Here is a 22,272-nt window from a genome sequence, read left to right as displayed (position 1 = left end):
TGTTTGTTTATTTTTAAAGAATATTGAAGCAGAGTTCCAGGCCTTTGACTTCATGTCAGTGAGATTAAGACCTCTGCCAATGAGTATGATCCAATATTTATTTCTTCATTTAAAAAATAAATAAATCAACAGGTGCCCCTCCAGTGTTCCAGTGGCAGCAGTCCAGCACAATAGCATTTTTCAGTAAATGTTATCTTAAGCTCCAGAATCTAACTTTTCATTTAAAATTAAATTATGTCTCTATCCCGTACTGTTGCAAAGACCCCTCAAATCGTGAGCAGAATGTAAAAAGATAAGAACGGATGCCCAAGTCTACTGCCAGCCTGACACAATAACTCTGAGACAACTGCATTTAAACTGGGTATTGAATCTGAGGCTTTATTATAATTTAAATATCAACATTATTCAAAAATACTATCAAGGAGGAAACAAAATCCTAATTGCCTGAAAATTTTGTAACATCTATAGTTAAATGTAACCCTGTAGGTTCCTATAACTTAAAAGTGCTTGCAAAGAAAAGAAATCTGTTTTTGCAGTTTATTTACTTTGTGCATTTAATAGCACTTTGTGTAGACGCAGTTTCTCCTTTGATGAAAATACCATTATAAACATCAACAGAGGAACAAAAAAAAGCTGGAAGCATTTTTAAATTTGCAGTCCTTGATTTTTTTTTTTTTTTTTTTTTTTTTTAAAGTTTTCACTTTGACTGAATATCCCTTTTAAATCCTTCGTTTTTCAAAAAATCAAGTTGATTATTTTACTGGTGATCAAACCATACAAGAAAGTTCAGGATAAATTAACTTGTGAAGATCTGCACAAGCAGCTTTGAGTGGCATCTCAAGTGAGAGGAGAACAGGGCTTGGGAGAATATTTTTTTTGTATAAACTCAGTTTGACCCATGAATGAGGATAGGATGTTCAGTATAATTTCTTTTTAAAGTGAACTTCTTAAATTAGAGAAATTCCAATTTATGAGTGAAAATCCCATCTACAAATTCATCTCACATACAGCCCTCTTACGTGATCTCAGCTAGGGCACCAAAAACCTAAGTCCAGCTCTCACAAATGTTTGATTTAATAAAACTCCAAACTAGAAAATCAAGTTGCCTGTGCCTTTTGTTTTTCCACCCGTCAGCAATGTTTCCCCTTGAAATATGATACTTCTCCCCAGGCTATTCTTCCACTAGACTGCATCAATTGCTTCAGTTCAATTAGCAATGGCAGTTTTACTTGTAATGGGGAGGCATTAAATTGAGCCAGTTTAAAGCAGTACAGGTCTCAATAACTACTGAGTAAATGTAACAATTTCTAGTTAGTAATCTTTGTAAATTAATGATCATTTGTGCCTAATTTAGAGCTTTGGAAGATGGTGATTAAAGAAATACCTTTCCTTGTAGAATCAAAGTGAAATAAAGGATTCTTTTAATAGCAAATGAGGAGTTGAGCTAGTAAGAGTTGGATGGCTGAAAGCTCTGGTCAGGCTGGCGGGTTTTGCCCTCTAAGATAAAAACGGCTGGGGATAAATAAAACAGAATGGAGCATGGATTTAAAATTAAGCAGAAATATCACATCTAAGAGCAAGTGATCTAAACTAAATAAATTAAAATAAATAAATAAAAAGCCACTATGTTTCTGGCTATAAAATATTGGAAGAAGTTCCTTTCATGGCCTATCACTTAATCACTGCTGAATGATATAAAGTGTCCTGAGAAATAGCGTACTGTCTCCTTAGACCTCCCAGCTCAGGGACCAATAAACCAGAAGTTAAACATAGGTTTTCTTAATCTCTTTAGCAGTTGTATTGTTTTGTCTTATCTCCTGCAGACAGCTTCTTGGATCGCCAAGTGTGCCCATTTTCTAAAGTTATTGTCCTCAATCTCTACCATATCAGTAAATTTGCAGTTCAGTGGACTGCCAATGAATATAAACTTAACAAACAGTGTTTAATAATTTATTAACTTTTCCCATTAAATGGTACATTCTCTAAGATGACAAACAATTTCCTGGTAGTTTTATTTACAGTCTTCAGGATGTTCTGTAAAACTCAATAATGATTACAGACTAAAACACACAACATACATATTTTCAAACATTTAAATAGAAGCACATTTTATTCAAAAGTAATTCTACACACTACTTTTTCCATAAAAATATAAAAAATAGTTTAATTACTATATTTTACCTAAACCAGGATATCTAAGAATTTTCTTTCACATATGATGCCCCCTCCCAAAAAAAGGGAACTCCATCAATAAGAAATTGAAAAGGAGACTGCATCACAAAATTAAATGACTAATGCCATCTGCTTAAATTCACCACAACAGCAAATTAGTTCTATTTAGCAACTTGCAAAAGACATCTTGCAGTATGCAGGGTTGTGATGTTTGTTTGCTGGAATTTTTGGCTAATATGCCTCTTCCATTTCTTTCACAAATGTGCACAAACTTGTCATGTAAAAATAATGGACTGAGCCAAATAATCATTTTATACTGCAAACTATAATGCCAGGTGCCACGTGCCCAACAAACGTAAATTGGCAATCTTACACTACACAATAATTTTGCAAAAATAGCAAAAAGGAAATATCTTCCTTTTGGGAACTATATTTAAAGGTGACTCATTTTTTCTTACCAAACTTCCAATGAAAATAGCTTTTTGTCCTTGCTTTGAAAATAATGTCTCAATTATATTTATGTTACTACCATTTCTCCAACTCATATTCTGTGTGGAAAGCGAAATGAGTTCGGGGGTTGGGAGGGGGCGGGGGGGAAACCACTATGGCCCCTCTCTTTTTAGGATACATTTAATTTTATAAAAAAGGCACAAAGATGAAGCTCCTAAGCAGCATCAGTTATTATGATTCACCCCCCCCCCCCACCCCCTGCCTGTAACCCTCGTCTTATTCCGATGCTACTGCTGCAAGAGACATTCTTTGTCTCAGAGAATGTTACAGTTCCATGAACTCAGAAAACAGGCAAAGTTGAAAAGACTAGCTAAAGCCTTTGTACAGTACAAACAGCATATGGATCTCTAACAAATTAGCACTAATAAAGGTTTTATGTTGCAATTAACCTTTGACCTGGAAATCTCAGGAAAAGTCATTTGAGAAAAGCTGAGCAACAAAGTATAATATATTTCTCAGCAGAGGGATGGAAGTCACCCTCTGAGCAATACTGTGCATTCAGTTTAGCCAGATAATGGTAATGCTATTTGAATACTACACAGCCACTGGTGTTAGAAGCTCTTATTCCTCTTCCTCCCTAACTAGTTTACAGGATTTTCTAAAACATAAATGAAGCTGCTGTAAACAGAGGGTCAGTATATGACATATACAGCACAATCTGAAACAAGAAGGTTTTGCTGTCTGGCATGTAAACATTAGGGTTACTGGACTTTAGGTCATATAAACAAATCTGATGACAGATTTTTAAACTAAAAAAGTAAAATTTCCCATTAAAGGATTAACCACAAAAATACTCTTTCAATAAGTCTCACTTGCCATGTAATACCTTTTTATGTCCTATGACTGAATATGTAAAACACTTAGAAAGTTTTAAACTGTAGAAATTTTAACCTGTTAAGCTGTTTGGCAATAATGTATTCAAAACCTCCTTAGAGAATGACATTATCGTTCACTAATAACAGTCCTACATTGTCACCGAACATGGCACCACACTATTTCTTCTTCTTTTTCTTCGGTGGCTCATCATCAGAGCTGCTGTCTGTGCTGGTGCTGCTGCTACTGGAGGAACTAGAATCTGACTCGAAGTCTGAGGAAGAGGAAGAACTACTTGAAGATGGGGAGGATGAGGAAGTGGAGGAGCTTTCGTCACTGTCGCTGTCATCAGAAGAAGAAGAGGAAGAGGAATCTTCACTCTCGGATGAAGAATCACTAGCTGAACTGATGCTGCTATTGCTGCTGGAACTGGTGACGCTCTTAGACCTGCAAGAAACATGAAAAGGACAGATGAGAGATTTTCTTCCCAGTACAGTGGTCACTGAACAGACCTGCTGAAGGTACAACTACAAAAAACAATGTTCATTACAATTTTCCAGACGTGACTCTGTCTGAAGGTGGTATTTCCCCCGCTTTCTTGATTCTATTTTGAACAAATACCCTTAAGCCATTTGAGTAATGGGACAGTGTAATACATACTTCCCCATCGTAAAACAAAACAGAACTACAGGAGAAAAAGCAAAGGTTTGAAACTTGGTATGGGTATCATCCTTACTGAGGACTGGGGTCTTTGTTTGGTTAGAGTGGGAGAGAGAGAATAAAAGTTTTAAGTGATAGGAAAAAGTGACTGGACAACAACTAAGATTTTAGAAAAGCTTAATGAAGGTCTGTTCCTTTGACATTATTGTACATGCTCCCTGGATGAAATTCTGGCCCCTCTGAGGTCAATGAGAGTTTTACTATTGACTTCAGTGGGACAGAATTTCACCCAAGGGATACTGCTCCCAAGCTACTGATGGAGAAGGAATCCAACGTACCCACCACTACAGTAACATTTTGTGAGATGGAGATTTTAATAATCTCAGTGAAACTTTCAGAAAAACAAATCCTTTAAAAATAGCTTTATCAAGGGCAAGGAAAAACATGAATATGGGGGTAAATATCATGAAGTCCTGCACGCTCTGCCATTTTTCTGAATTCATATTCTGCAAACTCCAAGCTTTCATTTTGATTTTTAAAAATCAGTCGTTTTCCCATTAAGATGCAGCTACTGCAGATGCGCTACCACTCCTAAGCAGTTTGAGATTTTGGTATGGACAATGCTACTAAGTGCCAAAAATGAACAACACAGGTTTTCCAAAGATACCTCAGCCAAAAACCAAAGGTGTTAGCTCACCTTGCTCTCATTCCATTCAGTCAACTGAATGTCATCCCTAACTGGTACTATGTAAAGTGCTAGAAATATTAAGCATAGGTTCGCCTTTCTCCAGAAAAAAAGGAAATTAAATGCAATCATAACATTAAGGGTGCTTAGTTGAAAATCACTAAGTCAGGAAATTCATAAGCTAAGGTTATAACAGCTACATTAACTCTGCCTCATTGTGCATCCACAGTTGTGTCAAATTGACATACGTGGAGCCATGTGTTACGATGTTCTGAGCCATTAACAACTTAATATACATCTGTTATCTGTATTTCCCCCCCCTCCCCCGCCCCAAACAGCAGTTTTTTCCATTGAGGGCAGTTTATTTACAGCTGCTCAGGAAGGAATCTCCAGAAAATAAGCTAATAGAAGCCACATCTTAAAGTGGTGTTCGGAATCATTAGGACGGATCACTACATAGGAAGTAGAGTGGGTACTTGCAGATAATGCCTAATAGCTATTTCCTTGATGGAAAGATTTTGGGGGAGAGGGCTGGGCCAAGGATAGGAAGCAGAAAATCATCTACAATAAAACCTCAGATTTACAAACACCAAAGTTACGAACTGACCAGTGAATCACACACCTCATTTGGAACCGGAATTATGCAATCAGACTGAAGCAGAGATGAGACCAAAAAAAAGCAAATACAGTACAGTACTGTGTTAAACATAAACTACTAAAAAAATAAAGGGAAAACAGCATTTTTCTTCTCCATAGTAAAATTACAAAGCTGTATTAAGTCAATGTTCAGTTGTAAACTTTTGAAAGAACAACCATAATGTTTTGTTCAGAGTTACGTAGAACCTCCATTCCCTAGGTGTTCGTAACTCTGAGGTTCTACTGTACTTGCTTTCAGAAGGTTACATAATATATAGTCTGTGGTTTGGTTACACAAGGGGGATGAATTGTTGGGGCAGATGAAGAAATTTACTTCCTTGGAACAGGCAGAGATACACACGTGGTTTAGGTAGAGCAAGAAAAGTAACGTTTAGATCATGCTCTAGTCTTTTTTTTATATTTTGTAACACAAGCTTTCTCACTGCCGTATGATGCTGTCTGCAGTATCTGAATAATTTTCTGCAGAAAAGGATCTAGGGGTTACAGTGGACGAGAAGCTGGATATGAGTCAACAGTGTGCCCTTGTTGCCAAGAAGGCTAACGGCATTTTGGGCTGTATAAGTAGGGGCACTGCCAGCAGATCGAGGGACGTGATCATTCCCCTCTATTCGACATTGGTGAGGCCTCATCTGGAGTACTGTGTCCAGTTTTGGGCCCCACACTACAAGAAGGATGTGGAAAAATTGGAAAGAGTCCCGCGGAGGGCAACAAAAATGATTAGGGGGCTGGAACACATGACTTATGAGGAGAGGCTGAGGAAACTGGGATTGTTTAGTCTGCAGAAGAATGAGGGGGGATCTGATAGCTGCTTTCAACTACCTGAAAGCGGGTTCCAAAGAGGATGGATCTAGACTGTTCTCAGTGGTACCTGATGACAGAACAAGGAGTAATGGTCTCAAGTTGCAGTTGGGGAGGTTTAGGTTGGATATTAGGAAAAACTTTTTCACTAGGAGGGTGGTGAAGCACTGGAATGGGTTACCTAGGGAGATGGTGGAATCTCCTTCCTTAGAGGTTTTTAAGGTCAGGCTTGACAAAGCCCTGGCTGGGATGATTTAGTTGGGAATTGGTCCTGCTTTGAGCAGGGGGTTGGACTAGATGACCTCCTGAGGTCCCTTCCAACCCTGATATTCTATGATTCTATGAATAGATGCATTGATTTTGAAATTCCATTTCAATAATATATCAATAAAATGAGTTTTTATATAAGGCAACCCGAATCAGATCTCTGATACTGCACACTAGATACAGATAAGTGCATCAGAATAAGCAGTAGACTCATGGATCAAAGGAGGCAGAATCAGCCAGAGTAGAAGATCAAGTGTCTTGGGGTTGGCAATCTACCTTCCAAAAGAATGCCATGAGGGAGGTGGTAAGGGCTAGTGTGGGCACAAGAAAGCCCAAAGCAACCTAAAAGTTATGGGGCACAATTGCAGGAGTTTTGTCATTTCGTATTTTTCTGGTTAAGCCTGTAGCAATGCTACTGGAACCTTAACTTCTGCATCTCTTAACTTCAGGATTTTAAGTATACAACAACATGCTGTGTTGAGTATTTTTGTATTTAATTCTTCCTAATGCATAGTAAGTGTACTTGATGCTTTATATGCAAATAAATGAATACTGTGGTTGGATCTGAGGAGGCCTATAACACGTGAGAAAACAATTCAAACCAAGAATGTGTAATGTTTTAAAGGTGATCTGCAAAGAAAAAAAATGGGTCTGTCAATGTAAAAATAAAGTCTAAAATCTTTTTGCCAAAATAAAAGGATGTCTTTAATAAAAAAACATTGCTTCTTCAGCTGAGCTGAGAGCTCACCAAGAAATCCACCAGTAAAACCAGTCTTGACATTCTTGATACCTTATGGTAAATACAGGCTTTTTTAAAAAGCCTTTCTGACCATATTTTATATATATATACATACACACATACACACACACACCTCTACCCCGATATAACACTGTCCTTGGGAGCCAAAAAATCTTACTGCGTTATAGGTGAAACCGTGTTATATCGAACTTGCTTTGATCCGCCGGAGTGCACAGCCCTGCCCCCCCGGAGCGCTGCTTTACCGGGTTATATCCGAATTCATATTATATCGGGTCGCGTTATATCAGGGTAGAGGTGTATATCATAAAGATGCAAAGAAAAGGGACCTGACCAATATTTAAAAACCTTTGCACGTCTCCTTTAAAGGAGGGATTTTGAGACAGAGGGCGTTTTCCGAAATGGAGTGTGGGTGGCTGTTCCAATCAGCAGAGCAGCAATAAAGGAGGCATTAAGCTAGAAGTGGGAGAAGACAGTTAGACCATATTTCCATTAGGGATTGTCACACAAAAATGTTGCTCGCAGATATGGAACACATGACAGCACCAATGGCAACCTTATAACAAAGTTCTACTAGTTTTTTATACTAACACAATAATTAAACTGGTCTAGCTGTGGGCTCCCAGCAGCGCTAGCACTGCTTCATAAGACCCAGTTTTAGTGTCAATGATAGCTTTGTTTGGTTGGGTTTGGATTGGTTTTGTTTACAGTCGCTAGAAAAACTTGTAGAGGGAGATGGCAGTTCGGAATGGGGAAGAGACAAGGAACAGCAAGCTGGGGAGAAGGAACTATTATTAACTGGAAAACAGTAGTCAATTATTGCAGTTATCTGAAATACAAATAATGCCCTTCTAGCCAAAGGAAGGAATATTTTTTTCTACTAAAGGGAAGAGTATGTAGAGAAGGGAAGATCAAAGAGGAAAAAGTGAAGACAAAGAATTAGAAGGTGAAGGGGTTGGAGAAACTTCAAGTGCTCACAGCATGACTACTTAGAGGAGGCCAAAGGTGACAAACACAATCCTTCATTTGCAATTTCTACTTCCAGTATCTCACACACCCTCTTTCAAATTACCCTCTGCCACAGTGAGTGCAACATCATGCACTGGAATAGCTGCACTTTTAATCTTTTCCCACATACCTTTTTTTCTTGGTCTTCCTTTCTGCAGTACTTTCTCCAGTTCTAATTAAGGGGAGGGGAAAAACAATGGCTTTGATTAATGCAGTGGGAAAAATTAAGTAAACAGGTGCACAGTGGAGTTGAGGTTTATAATAGAAAATCATCATCCCACTGGCAGAAAAGTAAACAATGGGTTGTTATGACTAAAGTTCACTTGGCATATTCACTTTCAGCCATTTTTCAACCCAAGAGGAAGACATTCCCTATAACTTAAAAAAAAAGCTGTTGTATTTTACCCTTTTAAACATTTTTTTGTATTTGAGTATGCCACACTCTCAGTTACCTTCTGCTAAGGGTTCTCTACCTTAAAATGACACTGTCAGTGTGAAAAGAAGATGTGTACAAGTTTTCTTTACCTAATATCTCAAATTATTAAAACTAAATTTTCAAAATCTAAATTAGTTTTCATCATTTATGCTCTTCATGAATTTCTCTCCTGTGCAATAGAAAGAAAACAGTCCATTTTTATTAATATCATCTAGCTATTTCACTTTCAGGTCCTCATGCATTCACACACCGATAGAAAGTTTGGGTTTCAAACACTGCAGGGAAATGCTTGTTTAACAAAATATTTTCCTTCGGAATTAAAAAGGAAATCCCATGGAGAGATTTCTGTTGGTCTTAACTTTTGAGAAAACCTTTCCACAAAGTAGCAGTATTAGGCCAAATTTGCCATGACTGTTCCCTTTTCAATTCATATGGTCATATCACCTTCTCAGCCAACAGCAGAAGTAAACCACATGAGGCCTCTATTTTGCATAGTATTTAAGCATGTAATTAATTCCATCCCTATTCGGGGAGGTGCAGTGTCTGAGTGGTTAAGGTCCTCAGCTACAATGAAGATCCTGGGCTTGAGTACCAAGTATCAGAGGGGTAGCTGTGTTAGTCTGTATCCACAAAAACGATGAGGAGTCCGGTGGCACCTTAAAGACCAACAGATTTATTTGGGCATAAGCTTTCGTGGGTAAAAAACCCACTTCTTCAGATGCATGGAGTTTGAGTGTCACTCGACTTCACACTGAAAGGTTACCTCTAGTCACCCAACTGACCATCTTTGATGTGATGCTGGCCTCATCACTCCCTTGTATACTGTTGGCTATGAAACTGATATAACCACAGCAGCCCAATGAGCCATTGTCTCCAGAGAACTTTGACTTGACTAATCAGGAAAGTATTTAAGCATATGTTTAACTTTAAGCTTGTATGTACATCCCATTTGACATCCAGTGGATTTAAGACCTTTCCAAAAAAGGGATTCTTTCCTTAATCAAGGCCTAATATTAGGAGCAAACTTAGGGTACGTCTATACTTACCCGCTGGTTTGGCGGCAAGCAATCTATCTTCTGGGATCGATTTATCGCATCTTGTCTAGACGCGATAAATCGATCCCGGAAGTGCTCGCTGTCAACGCCGGTAATCCTGCTCTGCGAGAGGAGTAGGCGGAGTCGACGGCGGAGCCTGCCTGCCACGTGTGGACCCGCGGTAAGTACCTTTAAGTTCGAACTAAGATACTTCGACTTCAGCTACATTATTCACGTAGCTGAAGTTGCGTATCTTAGTTCGAACTGGGGGCTTAGTGTGGACCAGCCCTTAGATAAATAGAAGCAAAAACTATTCCTGGTTTTTACAGTTCAGTTGCTCACATTTCACTTAAAAGATGTGCAGCACTGGATTTTAGAGAACAGAGCTCATCCATACAGATTCCGAAAGAATGTTTTTTTTTTTTTTTTAAACATAATATTGTAATGAAATGGTAGTAGGTAACATCAAGGAGAATGCAGACTTGCCTACCGTCACACAGACCTGCAATATGCTCATGCATTTTGCAAGTCTATGTGACAGTAGGCAAGGTGTCAAGCATTCCCACACAACTGGTAAAAGGACATGGGTCTGTGTGCACGAGGAGTGCTTTCCTCACATAATCCCCAGTTGCCATACAGAGGGTTCACTAAACTACAAACCAGGAGCTCACAAATTCTAATCCCAACTCTTTTACTAATTGTTCTCTCTATTTCTGTGCCCTCCACACCCTTCACTAATCAGGGCCTCATGTGCCACCTTAGAGGAGGCACTTATTCATTCATTCATTTTACATCAGGCAAAGCTGCGAATAGAACCCTGGTCTCTAATTTGCCAAACTGCCTTTCAGAAGAAAGGGCCTAGATTATGTGTTAACCTAACCCATGATAACAGAGTGTGGATTCTTTGTCCCGCTCTAGTGGCCAACCAAGACAGAAATTTATGAGTCTGCTACTGCCTCCATATTAATGTGTATTGTCCTGGAGCTCAAGTGGTAGAAACCCATACTTTTAAATCCAGAACTCCCAGGTTCAAACTCTGCAGATGATCCAAACAGAGACACTATTACACTTGGCTATGCAATCTCTACTCTACCATACTCGGCTCCCAGAGCCAGCAATACAAATCAGGAATCCTCATACCCTACTTTCACAAGCAGTTGTCTAACCCAGTAATAAAGTGTGCTGTCTCCCACTCTACAATCTGCTCCATAAGGGGGATAACAGTAAGCTTTCCCCTATCAAAAACAACAGGAGTACTTGTGGCACCTTAGAGACTAACAAATTTATTAGAGCATAAGCTTTCGTGGGCTACAACCCACTTCTTCGGAAGCATATATGGTTTTTTTTAGTTATTTTTGCAGATACAGACTAACACGGCTGCTACTCTGAAACCTTTCCCCTATCAGTTATTCCTATAGTTGCCATGGTAGAGGACGATGGCATAAATCTGAAGATTGTGGGATCAAACCTGTGTTGTTTTATTATTGGCCTGCTGCTGCCCTATATATAAACCAAGGTCTTAATTCTCTACAGATGCATGAGCATTAAATCCACACTCCTCCCCTACACAGAATCACACAGCTGGAATCTGTGCTGGTATGCAAATTAGTTACAAATATGAAAAATTAAGTAATTTGCATGTATCACACAGAGTTGCACAAAACTTGGCAGCTACTGGAATTAAACCTTTTAAGCCTCCATTTGGTACTGTACTTATATCATCATTCACTATAGAAAAGCCAGGGTGTCTGCCCTCAGGATGTGGAGGAGGTACTGCACGTCTCAGCTTTGTACTACATAAAACGTATTACATTTTTAAACAAGCGGTAATTCAGTTTTACACTTTTAGAATCTTACAGCAATTTTTTTAGAATTTTAGAAGCCTTTAAAATTCTTTTTCCATTGTCTTCATTAAGAACATTATTTGCAGTATTTAAAGTATATTTACATTTCATTCTTACGTCACTTCCCTTCCTCACCCCAGCTATTGTACAGTACTTGATGCCTAACAAGTAGGGACAAGGAAATATGTCCCAAATGTTGCATCAAAATTTGAATAAATTTTAGTGTCTAAAAGCACACAGTCATTATGTCTTAGAGGGCTTCATAATCAGAATTATTACTTTGTACTGAAGTTCCTCAATTTTAGGTCACACAACCTCCATCTAGGTCAATAACTATTAACTAACTAGAAGGATCATAGTGCAAAATTATTTTCCCACATTACCTAGTCTTGGACAACCGGACTTGTTTGCCAGTGCAAGGCTATATTACATATATAGTTATTCCATTTAAAAAAACGACATTTGTCAGAAAATGAAGATGTGAAGACTGACACAATGGCCCTTGTAAATGTGTATTACTTTTACAACCATATTGTTCTACGTAGGTTTTTATATGGAATGTCCTAGATTTTTGTTGGGGTTTTTTAAGAAAGAAGTCCAAAAAAAAAAATCACTATGTACACAGGTCATAACATAAGTGAATCTCATTATGCTGTAATTATGCACACCAATCAAGTTTTTTTTTTTAAAAAACCCTCACACCCATCACATCCCCCTTTTCTCCAGAAAACAGATAATTATTTAAAAAGTGCTTGTGCTAAAACTCATACCAAATTTCACTTTTATAATGCCAAACTATTTCCACATTAAACCTTTTAAAAAGAAATAGTTCAAAACATTTTTTTAATAATAAAGTATTTTCCTTCACACTGCTCACGTTTTTAAAAATGGCCGAACCATTTTTTGCTCAGACTTTAAAAGAAAATTAACCCTTAGGTGGAGACCTTGTGTAACCCCCACACCTTCTGGGTGTGGTGTTCTGTCCCCTCCAGTGGCACCGAGACCACTTAGAGATTAATGAGGCTGCTACTGCCTTAGTTAAGGCTTTTAGCTCATGCAGTAGAGGCTCATGCATTAAGCTTCAGAGATCCCAGGTTCGATCCTGTCCATGTTACACTTGCATAGAAAATTTCAGCCCCAAAAGAATAAAGATTCAGAAAGTCATAAGCAACTGACAAAGGGAAAAATAAAGTTAGAATAAAAATGCTTAAGAAACCTTAAATCCTTGGAAGCAGCAAAGAGTCCTGTGGCACCTTATAGACTAACAGACGTATAGGAGCATGAGCTTTCGTGGGTGAATACATGCATGCATCCGAAGAAGTGGGTATTCACCCACGAAAGCTCATGCTCCAATACGTCTGTTAGTCTATAAGGACTCTTTGCTGCTTTTACAGATCCAGACTAACACGGCTACCCCTTTGATACTTAAATCCTTGGGCTTCACTTGGCCAATGGCATTAAGCACTGTGTTGTCTAACCCTGCTTAAAACAAGTCTACACAACACAAGGTTCAACACATCAGCAGCCATTAGTTCTTGCCTATGCTAGTGTTCCTACCATTGCTACCGATAGTGAGTACCATTGCTATTCAGTATATGATAACAGCTAGGAGGATGGTCGACATAAAAATTATATGAAATATCCCTTTATGTTCAATATTTTGGAAAGCTTCTCAGTTCATTATAGGACTTCATTTTCTCTCTGAAGGCACTTTTGATTAAAAGGGTGAAATGTTTGAGTGCTGAATTCTTCTTCACTGGGAGAAACAACAAAATTCTATCTAGGGGCCACAAGAATTAAGTGAAGTCACACTTCAGATTAAGGCAAAGTCCAATTTGGATATTTCTTCTTGGTTGCAGGTATCACCTGCCTAGGTGTCTCAGATGTCAAAACTGCAAAGCATGTAGTTCTTTTAATCCAATAAGATATATCCCCGATATTTCTAGGAATAAAGAATTGGCAATACATATGAATCCATATCTTGCTCCCCTATTTGCTTTTTATTCTTCAAACTAAAAACAAGGAAAAACCATGCTCCTGGTACACTGTTAACGTAGCACCTATGTTTTTGTTGGTGGACACATTTATGGCGAGACTATAAAAATGACACATCACATACTTTTCTAGTTATGCTTATTGTCCCCACACTAGGAAAGATGTACACAAACTGTTTTCTAAGCACCATGTAAACATGTAATAAGGTAAGGGGTCAAGATGTCCAGAAAACAATGACCCATTACAAAAAGGCCCCATTACTTATTTTGACTTTATTCCAGTGACCCATTTTTGTTTAAAAAACCTGTTTGACCTAAGTTATAACAGGGAGAGATTGACCAAATAACCTGTGGATACCGTGGGATACAAATACACATGTATATCCTCTGATGTACGTACAGTAACTATTAATGTTAATGGGAGTTACACATACAGACTGAAGAGAATGAACACAAAAACCACACAAAGAAAATTGACCACGCTACTACAATCTCCCAAACACAGTCTATACATACTTCTGCTAATGGTTTTTAAGCCTTAGACTGGCTGATCTTACCTTTGTTGCAACAATAGTCTGTTTTCTTTTTCTTTCAGAGCTTTCGCTAATTCCACTGTCCTTGATGGTCTGTGCAGATATTTTCTTTTCCCGGTACATTCATAGGTCCAATGTCCAAACTCTAAACACTTCTGACATCTCACATGCTGCTTGTTTGCCTCCCTACAAAAATACAGAATTTGCTTAAGAGCAGGTTTGTATTTAAAGTTGGGATATTTAAGCACAATCAACACTATCTATTGAAAATTACATGGTGCATTTTAGCAGTCCTAAGACAAAGTATTTGTCTTGTTTAATTTGAGCTTTAACTGTCTGCCTGTATTTATTGGTGCTTTAGCTTTTCTCAAGTCAGAACAATCCTGCATTCCATTGGGGCAGACAAGCACATGCATATACCTGCATATAGTCAATGGCAGGGTTGGGTCCTTTGTGATTACTGGAATGTTCCTGTATCAGTTATTTATCAGAAAGAACACAAAGACACTTTTCTATTCCAGAACTGGAGCTCTCAAGTCTCTCTTTCTGCTGAAGTGGTAAAGACTAAACTACACTTTGCTCTTGGTTGACACATTGGCAAATGGTGTGTGGCCAGCATTTTAGTCTAATAACTCCTATTGGTTGGTCTCTCTTTCAATCTTTCCTCACTCTGCTTGGAGTTCATAATTTCCCATTCCCTTCAGAATTTAAAATTCATAAGCAACTATTAAAGAGTTTGAAGAAAAGTGGAGATGGAGCAATTCTTAAGTTTCAGCCAGTGAACAAAGTAATTCAATTACTGAAAACACAATTCTTGTCCCAAATTAACTGGCAAATATTTTGACAGCATGTTTTATATTCCTGCACCAACTGCGGGCAATATGGTTACATAAACATAGATAAATGTTAGTAAATTGTACCCGATGTTACAATCTCCGAAGAATTTGCACCTGTCTCCATAGTTTTTTCAAACAAGCACCTACAAACCTGTTCCTATCCATTGAGTCAGTTTGTTGCAATATTTTGGGCAGCCTAATTTTCAAATCATGGGAGTGTAGTGATTAGAGGCAGAACAGAATGTCAGACTAAATAGGACACCGTATTCCTTGTGGGAAATTGAAGAGCGATCCTACAATTTCAGCAGCCAGTTAATGACTGCTATCACAAAAGATGCAACTGAGGCATGTGAAGTTCGAAGGTAACATTTTACTCCGTCCATCCCAAGTATAACCTGATTCTGGCTTTCTTGCGTGCATAATTCACTAGAGTTAGCCATGCAAAATTTTACTCACCTGCTTCCTGAGAAGGTGTAAACTATTAATTTTTCACCATCGTCACAGTAAACATGGGTGAATAATTTTGAGCCCACATTGGTAAATAGTCAGAGAGTTTTGCAATACTTTGCTAGAAATCACAGAGGAAAAAAAGCTTCCTTTCAGTTTAATATGGGTTAAAGGAGACTCTGATGATATACTCATCCTGAAGAAGTGAGTTCCCACTAACAACTTTTCACTGACACAGGAAGGGAGCTAAAGTTGTTTCCTCTGTTTTATTTTTCCCTCCCACTCCTCATTAATTTCTTTAGCTTTAAAATAAAATATTTAGCACTTTTACTTTGATTCATATTTACACTCCCGTGAGGTAGGTATTAGTCTCCTTTTACAAATGAGGAAATTAAAGCAGAGATATTAAGTGACTCACCCAAGGTCACATCACAAATTGGTGCCAGAGCCAAGATAAAAAATAGGATTTTCTGACTCCCAGTCTTCTGCTCAGTTTATTGCACCAAGCTGCCTTTCAACTCTGCCTTTTACCCCCTTCCCTCAACTGAAAGACTCACTTCAGAAAGTTCAGTCCATTCAGAGCCACTCAACAGCCATATACTACTAGAAAGAGGAAAATTCCTAACTGCATATTTAGCATTTAGACACGGTGAATAGGAGGAGGATAGGAGGAAGGAGGAGAGAGAGGCTATTAGCATTGATGGATGTTTTGGTTTGGTGTGGAACTATGAGTCACCTACTGCGGTACAGAAGAATGGCATGGTTCACTGGCCTTTGTCATCACTTACTCAGGCTCCCAGGTCTATCAAGTTTCTAATAGTCATCCTGTCTATAACATCCAACACCTTTTCGAGACTAAACTTCTCTGGCTTCTTGTAGTAGCCCTAAGGAGAAATGGTGCTAATTTAGATTCAATAGGGAACAAATAAGACTCACAATTAATTGCACACAATTAACTTTGAGAATTTAATTTCAGTAGGGAACAGTACTTTTAGTAAGTAGGCTGAACAAGATTCTAGGGCTACTGAAAGTTTTTTAAAGTTTTATTTTCTCAAGCTCCATTTCTAGACTCCACCGAGAGAACGTCTGTGAATACTGAACTGCCTTGAGACACATGTTGCACTCAATGGTCAGCCCCCCATTAGCCTACTAATATAACTCTACTTCAAATTTTACAAAGGTTAAAAAAATAACTGAAGGCTAACTAGGTGTATTTAGACTACCGAATACATGGAGTTGTAAACAAAATGAGGCCCCAAACAGCCAGTAAACCGTCACTGATATATTTTATGTGGTGGATGGCACTTAATAGACAAATATTTTAAAAGATCTTTGCTATTAAAATGTTACCGTATAGGTTTGGATGTAACATAAAAACCTTGCATGTGCTGGAGGGGTATCCAGACTAATGGAAAGATACTGCTTCCAGCCCCCACTAAGAAAAGGGGCTGAAACACCTATATACTGTAGCAATATATGTTTTACTAGACATGCTTAGAGATAGATGAAGATTCTTATGCCGCCTGCCTATTCCTCCATGGAGATTAGTAGAAAAGGAAGATTTTTCTGCTGCATCAACTCCCTGCCAACTCCTACAGAAATCAGCCTTGTCTCAACTGAAGCTCAAAGGAGGAGGAAGTTTGGTACATTGAATCCAGGGTTTTTTTGGTCAATGTAGTCAATCTCCAAGAGGAGGTAGCTAGGTTGACGGAAGAATTCTTTTGTCAACGTAGCCGCATCTACACTGGGGGTTAGGTTGACCTAACTAAAGATGCAAAACTTTTCACAGACCTGAGCGACATAGCTAGGTTGATCTAATTTTTAAGCAAAACCAGGCCTTAGACTTCTGGCTCTGCCACAGATGCCATATGTGAGCAGAACTAGCACAGTTCCTCCACTTAATGAACACGCAAACACAAACAAACATTCAGCTTTTGGTGCCAACTCAAACCAGCACATATCTTCTCTACTGGAAAACACTAGAAAACTAGATAGTACAACCAAACAAAAACATACCATCACTTCCAGGTCCCAACACCACTCATCTCCTGACCAAAAAAGCAGACAATTCCACCCAAACCAAAATAAAATCTAAATCTAAAAGCAGTCTAATCAACGGGGGGGAGGGGGGGGGGGGAGAAAGATCAAACAACCTAGACTGCTACAGATTTCTAAGCACAGCCCTAATAGCAAATCTCATACAAGTGAAATGGACAAGACTAAGGCCTTGTCTACACTACTAAGTTTTGTCGACAAAAGGCAGCCCAAAACAGAGCAAAGAAGACATGTTCCAGGTGGTATCGCACTTCTCCAATGCAGAGAAAAGGGAATGCAAGGAGTGGAGGGAAGCCAAAAGGCAGGACAGAAAAGAAAATCAGAAGTTTGTTAAGGATGCTTCTGAGCAGATGATTAAAGTCATGGAGGAGCAAACGCAGATGCTGAAGTCCTTAATAATGCTGCAGACTGAGCAGATGCATGCCCGCCCTCCCCTGCAGCACATTCAGAACTTTTTTCCATGCACCCCTCCCCAAACTCCACCCGCACAGTCCTTTCTGCTTTCCTAGACTTCTCGGTTTCCCCTTCACTCCACTCCCTCTGACAACTTTAAAGACGATAGCTGGACCTACACACAGCTCTGAACGTCTGCCCTTCCCTGGTACCTCCTTTCCCACCAAGCATCTTTGTGTGAGTGTGTGTCGTTTCTTGTACAATAAAAGCAAAGTTTTTGAACAGTAACTCATCTTTATTTGTTTCCTACAAATTGAGATAGCAGGCACTACCAGTACATACACAGGCAGTTTAACCATTTGCTTACTGGAATGTAATACCCAAAATGTCACCATTGCTTCCTAGGAAAACTACATGTATTGTAACATTGCAGCACCAATCACAGAGATATACATTATTGGTTCTCATTTTCAAAGTGTTGCCTCAAAGCCTCCCTGATTCAAATTACTCCCCTCTGGGCCCTTCTGACAGCTCAAAATCAGCAGCCAAGCAGTCTGCCTCAACACTCCACCTCTAAGCAAACCTTTCACCCTTAGCTTCACAAAGATTATGCAATAAAAATACATTTAATTAATTAATGAAGAATATCCTATCTCCTAGAACGGACCTTGAAGGTCATTGAGTCCAGCCCCCTGCCTTCACTAGCAGGACCAAGTACTGATTTTGCCCCAGATCCCTAAGTGGCCCCCTCAAGGATTGACCTCACAACCCTGAGTTTAGCAGGCCAATGCTCAAACCACTGAGCTATCCCTCCCCCCATGTAGTTACGACCATAGGAATATTATCCTCATTGAGGTCTAACCTGCCATAAAGGCATCGCCAGCGCTTCTTTAATCTGCCAAAGGCACATCCCACAGTCATCCGGCACCTACTCAGCCTGTTGTTGAACCGCTCCTTACTGCTGTCCAGGTTTCCTGTGTAAGGTTTCATGAGCCATGGCTGTAAGGGGTACGCCGGGTCTCCCAGGATCACTATGGGCATTTCAATATCCCCCACTGTAATCTTCTGGTCTGGAAAGAAAGTCCCTGCTTGTAGCTTTCTATACAGGCCGGTGTTCCTGACGATGCGAGCATCATGCACCTTCCTGGACCACCCCACGTTGATGTCAGTGAAATGCCCATGGTGATCCCCAAGCGCCTGCAACACCATGGAGAAGTACCTTTTCCTATTGATGTACTCCATCGCAAAGTGGTCTGGTGCCAAAATTGGAATGTGTGCGCCATCTAGCACCCCTCCAGTTAGGGAAACCCATTTCTGCAAAGCCGTCCACTATTTCACGCATATTTCCCAGAGTCACGGTCCTTCGTAGTAGGATGCGATTAATTGCCCTGCACACTTGCATTAATGCAGCCCCAACAATTGACTTTCTGATTCCAAACTGATTCGCGACCAACCAGTAGCAGTCTGGAGTTGCCAGCTTTCACACAACGATTGCCACACACTTCTCTACCGATAGGGCAGCTCTCATTCTGGTGTCCTTGCACCACAGTGCTGGGGAGAGTTCCGCACATAGTTCCAGGAAGGTGGCTTTCCGTATCCAAAAGTTCTGTAGCCACTGCTCATCATCCCACACCTGCATGATGATACGATCCCACCATACAGTGCTTGTTTCCCGAGCCCACAAGCAATGGTCCACCCTCTGCAGCTGTTCTGTGAATGCCAAAAGCAATCTAAAGTTGCTCCTATGCATATCACACAGCATGTCAGGCAACTGGGAGTCTTCTTCAGTTAGGAACGTCACAATTAACTGCACTGCCATCCGCGATGTCTTCATGACAGTTATCAGAGCATAAGAGAGCAGTGCGGGATCCATCCCTTCTCACAAAGATGCCGGGGTGCACAGCAAAGAAGGGCCATTAAAAATTCCACGAAAGAAAGCCAGAAGCCCATGGAATGCTGGGACAGAAAGCAATGCATCAAAGGACATTGAGCCCGGTCCCAAGATGCGCCACGATCTGCTCCACCTTCCCACAAGACCTAGCGGCAGAAGGTGTCGAGCTGGACTGTGGGATACGTACCCACAGTGCACTGCTCACACTGTTGATGCTAGTGCCCCAAGTGTGGATGCGCTCTGCTGAAAGAGGGAGTGAGTGTGAACATGCAATACCGATTTTTATTATAGCGCTTTTTGAGTGTCGACATAACTTTTGTCGCCAAAACTCTGTAGTGTAGACAAGGCCTAAGGCAAGCTCATACTGAACATGGGATCAGGGACTATAAACTATAAATGGAAGCTAGGGGATAAGTAGCACAATGCAAAACACATACAACCAACATGTAAAAGGAAAAGTTGAAATGGAGAGACTGTTCCAAAATGAAAGGGAAATAATTATTCCATAAATCATTAGAAATTATTAAACTTTCCACTGAAAAGTAAGGAAAAAATATGTAATCCTAGAAAAAGAAGGAAATGCAAGAACACTATCCAGCCCCATTAATCGCATCTGAAACAGACAAATATGACAAATAATTACAGGGAACAAACTCCCACAAACTACAGTGAAACCCTAAACAGACGTTTGATGTACTTTATCTACTGGTACCCCAGGCTTATCTTTTGCTCACTTGGCTTGAAAGGCTATAAAAGCACCTAACAACAACAAAAATTCATTTGAAATTACTTTGGCCAAGTTACTTTAAGGTGACCTGCATAACTTAAAAACAAAAATGTAGGCTTGTGCTTTTTTGTGTGCACTTCTGTAGATGTGTTAATAAAAGAGACCTGACGTGATTTTTTTCTGCCTTTCTTTTGATAAACTTTAAAATATTGTGTTTTCTCCCTGATTTACTTGTGGACCTCATGAATCTCCCAGCAGTGTGTATTGTGAGTTCTCACACCTTAACTGAAAGGTGGGGGTGTTGACATTTTAACATTTTGTGGAAAGAATGCCATGATTAATTAATCAGACATTGGTGTTAACAACTACTCAAAACAATCGGACTAAAACATCCTTCCTCTCTCAGTCATTCAGCTTTCATTCTTGACTATTGTAATACCATCATTTCACTAGTTCTTCAATCACCATAGTCTGCCAAGACACACAAGATCTGAATTTCTGGTGTAAAAAACAAGCAGAATATTTTCTGAACCTTTGAAAGGGGGGGAGAAAAAAAAGCCCATTTAACCTCTTTGTTTATCAGGGGGCTGATCTGTAATGGTACTTAGCTATCTCAAGCTGATAGTGAAACGCTTAGTTTGTTAACATTTGTAAAGAGCTTTGAAATCCTCAGATGCAAGGAACTAGAGAGGTGAAGAGTATTTATTATTCCTGTAACGGCCTGTACCATGGTTAACTTTTAATCTTCCAAAATATATAAAAGAATTTGTTTTTCAGAATCAGTGAGCAGCAGGCCTGTCCCAGTTCACAGACAGGGTAGAATTAGCTCTTTCTGGGAGAAAGTACTTCATTATCCACTCCAACGAAAGATTTACAACTTAACTTTAAAAGAAGAAAAATCTGCTCTCATGCTGCGGCCCTTTACTCGTGGGACTGTCCCCCTATGGGGGAGGGAGGGCTACTCTCCAGTGCTGCAAGGTGCACGTCAGACACCTGAGGAGCTGTGGAGATGAGGGGTCCTGTACACATGCAATGCATTATCTACTGCCCCTCACCGCCTAACCCACGGCCCCTGGCGTACGTGACTGGGCTGGCCAGCCACCGCTACCCGCCCCCCTCCCGAAGGGCTTGCTCCACACCCAACTTGCAGGCTCTCCGGGACGGGTGAAGGAAGCGATTCTCCTCCTCACGCACCACCCGAGGGGTCCCAGGCACACGGGCATCACCGACTCCACCGGGACTCCCCGCCGAGGCGCCCCCTCCCAGGAGAGCCCACGTCTCTGAGGCTTCCCCTCCAAGACAACCCTCCTCTCCCCTGCCTACGGGACCCGGCTCCTCTCGGGCTGCCACATGAGGACAAGCCCCTCGGGGATCCGCTGTCACCGGGGACCCTCCCTTAGCCCCCGGCCCGGCGCACTCACGCCTGCCGCCGAGCGATGAGTCGGTGCATGGGAGTCGCCATCTTAGCCCCTGACCGGAAAGTGAGGGGAGCCGACGACAGGCCACCGCGCTGCATGATGGGCAATTCCGCCCTCCTCCTCCTTCCCCATTGGGGGAGAAGCCGGCAGCTGCCTGCCACAAAGAGCCAGGCGCCAGGCGGCTAGAGCGGACGCGCGTTGGGGCCCGTCATCCACCACAGCTCTACTCCTCCGGGAGGGGGGAGGCCTACTTAGCGGCTGGTGCTGCGCCCTGCCGTTCCACCGGTGCGCTCAGCTGCTGCCCAGTCTCCTTCTCCCCCGGGGCCTCTCGCCCTTC

At 40.5% G+C, this 22,272-nt stretch overlaps 1 protein-coding gene across 1 annotated transcript; it reads right to left on the bottom strand.

Annotated features, from left to right (window-relative positions):
- Positions 1–1,934: 1,934 nt before the first annotated feature.
- ZCCHC10 (zinc finger CCHC-type containing 10) lies at positions 1,935–22,033 on the bottom strand. The gene is made up of 4 exons (XM_065409732.1): positions 21,939–22,033; positions 14,193–14,354; positions 8,458–8,499; positions 1,935–3,942 (listed from the first exon to the last, which is right to left on the bottom strand). Exons 1-4 carry the CDS (start codon positions 22,031–22,033, stop codon positions 3,675–3,677), a joined length of 567 nt encoding a protein of 188 aa, XP_065265804.1. The 3' UTR covers positions 1,935–3,674.
- Between the last annotated feature and the right edge of the window lie 239 nt (positions 22,034–22,272).

This window comes from Emys orbicularis, chromosome 8 (assembly GCF_028017835.1).
Source record: "Emys orbicularis isolate rEmyOrb1 chromosome 8, rEmyOrb1.hap1, whole genome shotgun sequence".
In the NCBI taxonomy this organism is placed as follows: Eukaryota; Metazoa; Chordata; order Testudines; family Emydidae; genus Emys; species Emys orbicularis.
The sequence above is the reverse complement of the archived record's forward strand: the minus strand, read 5'-3'. Positions and strand labels throughout refer to the sequence as shown.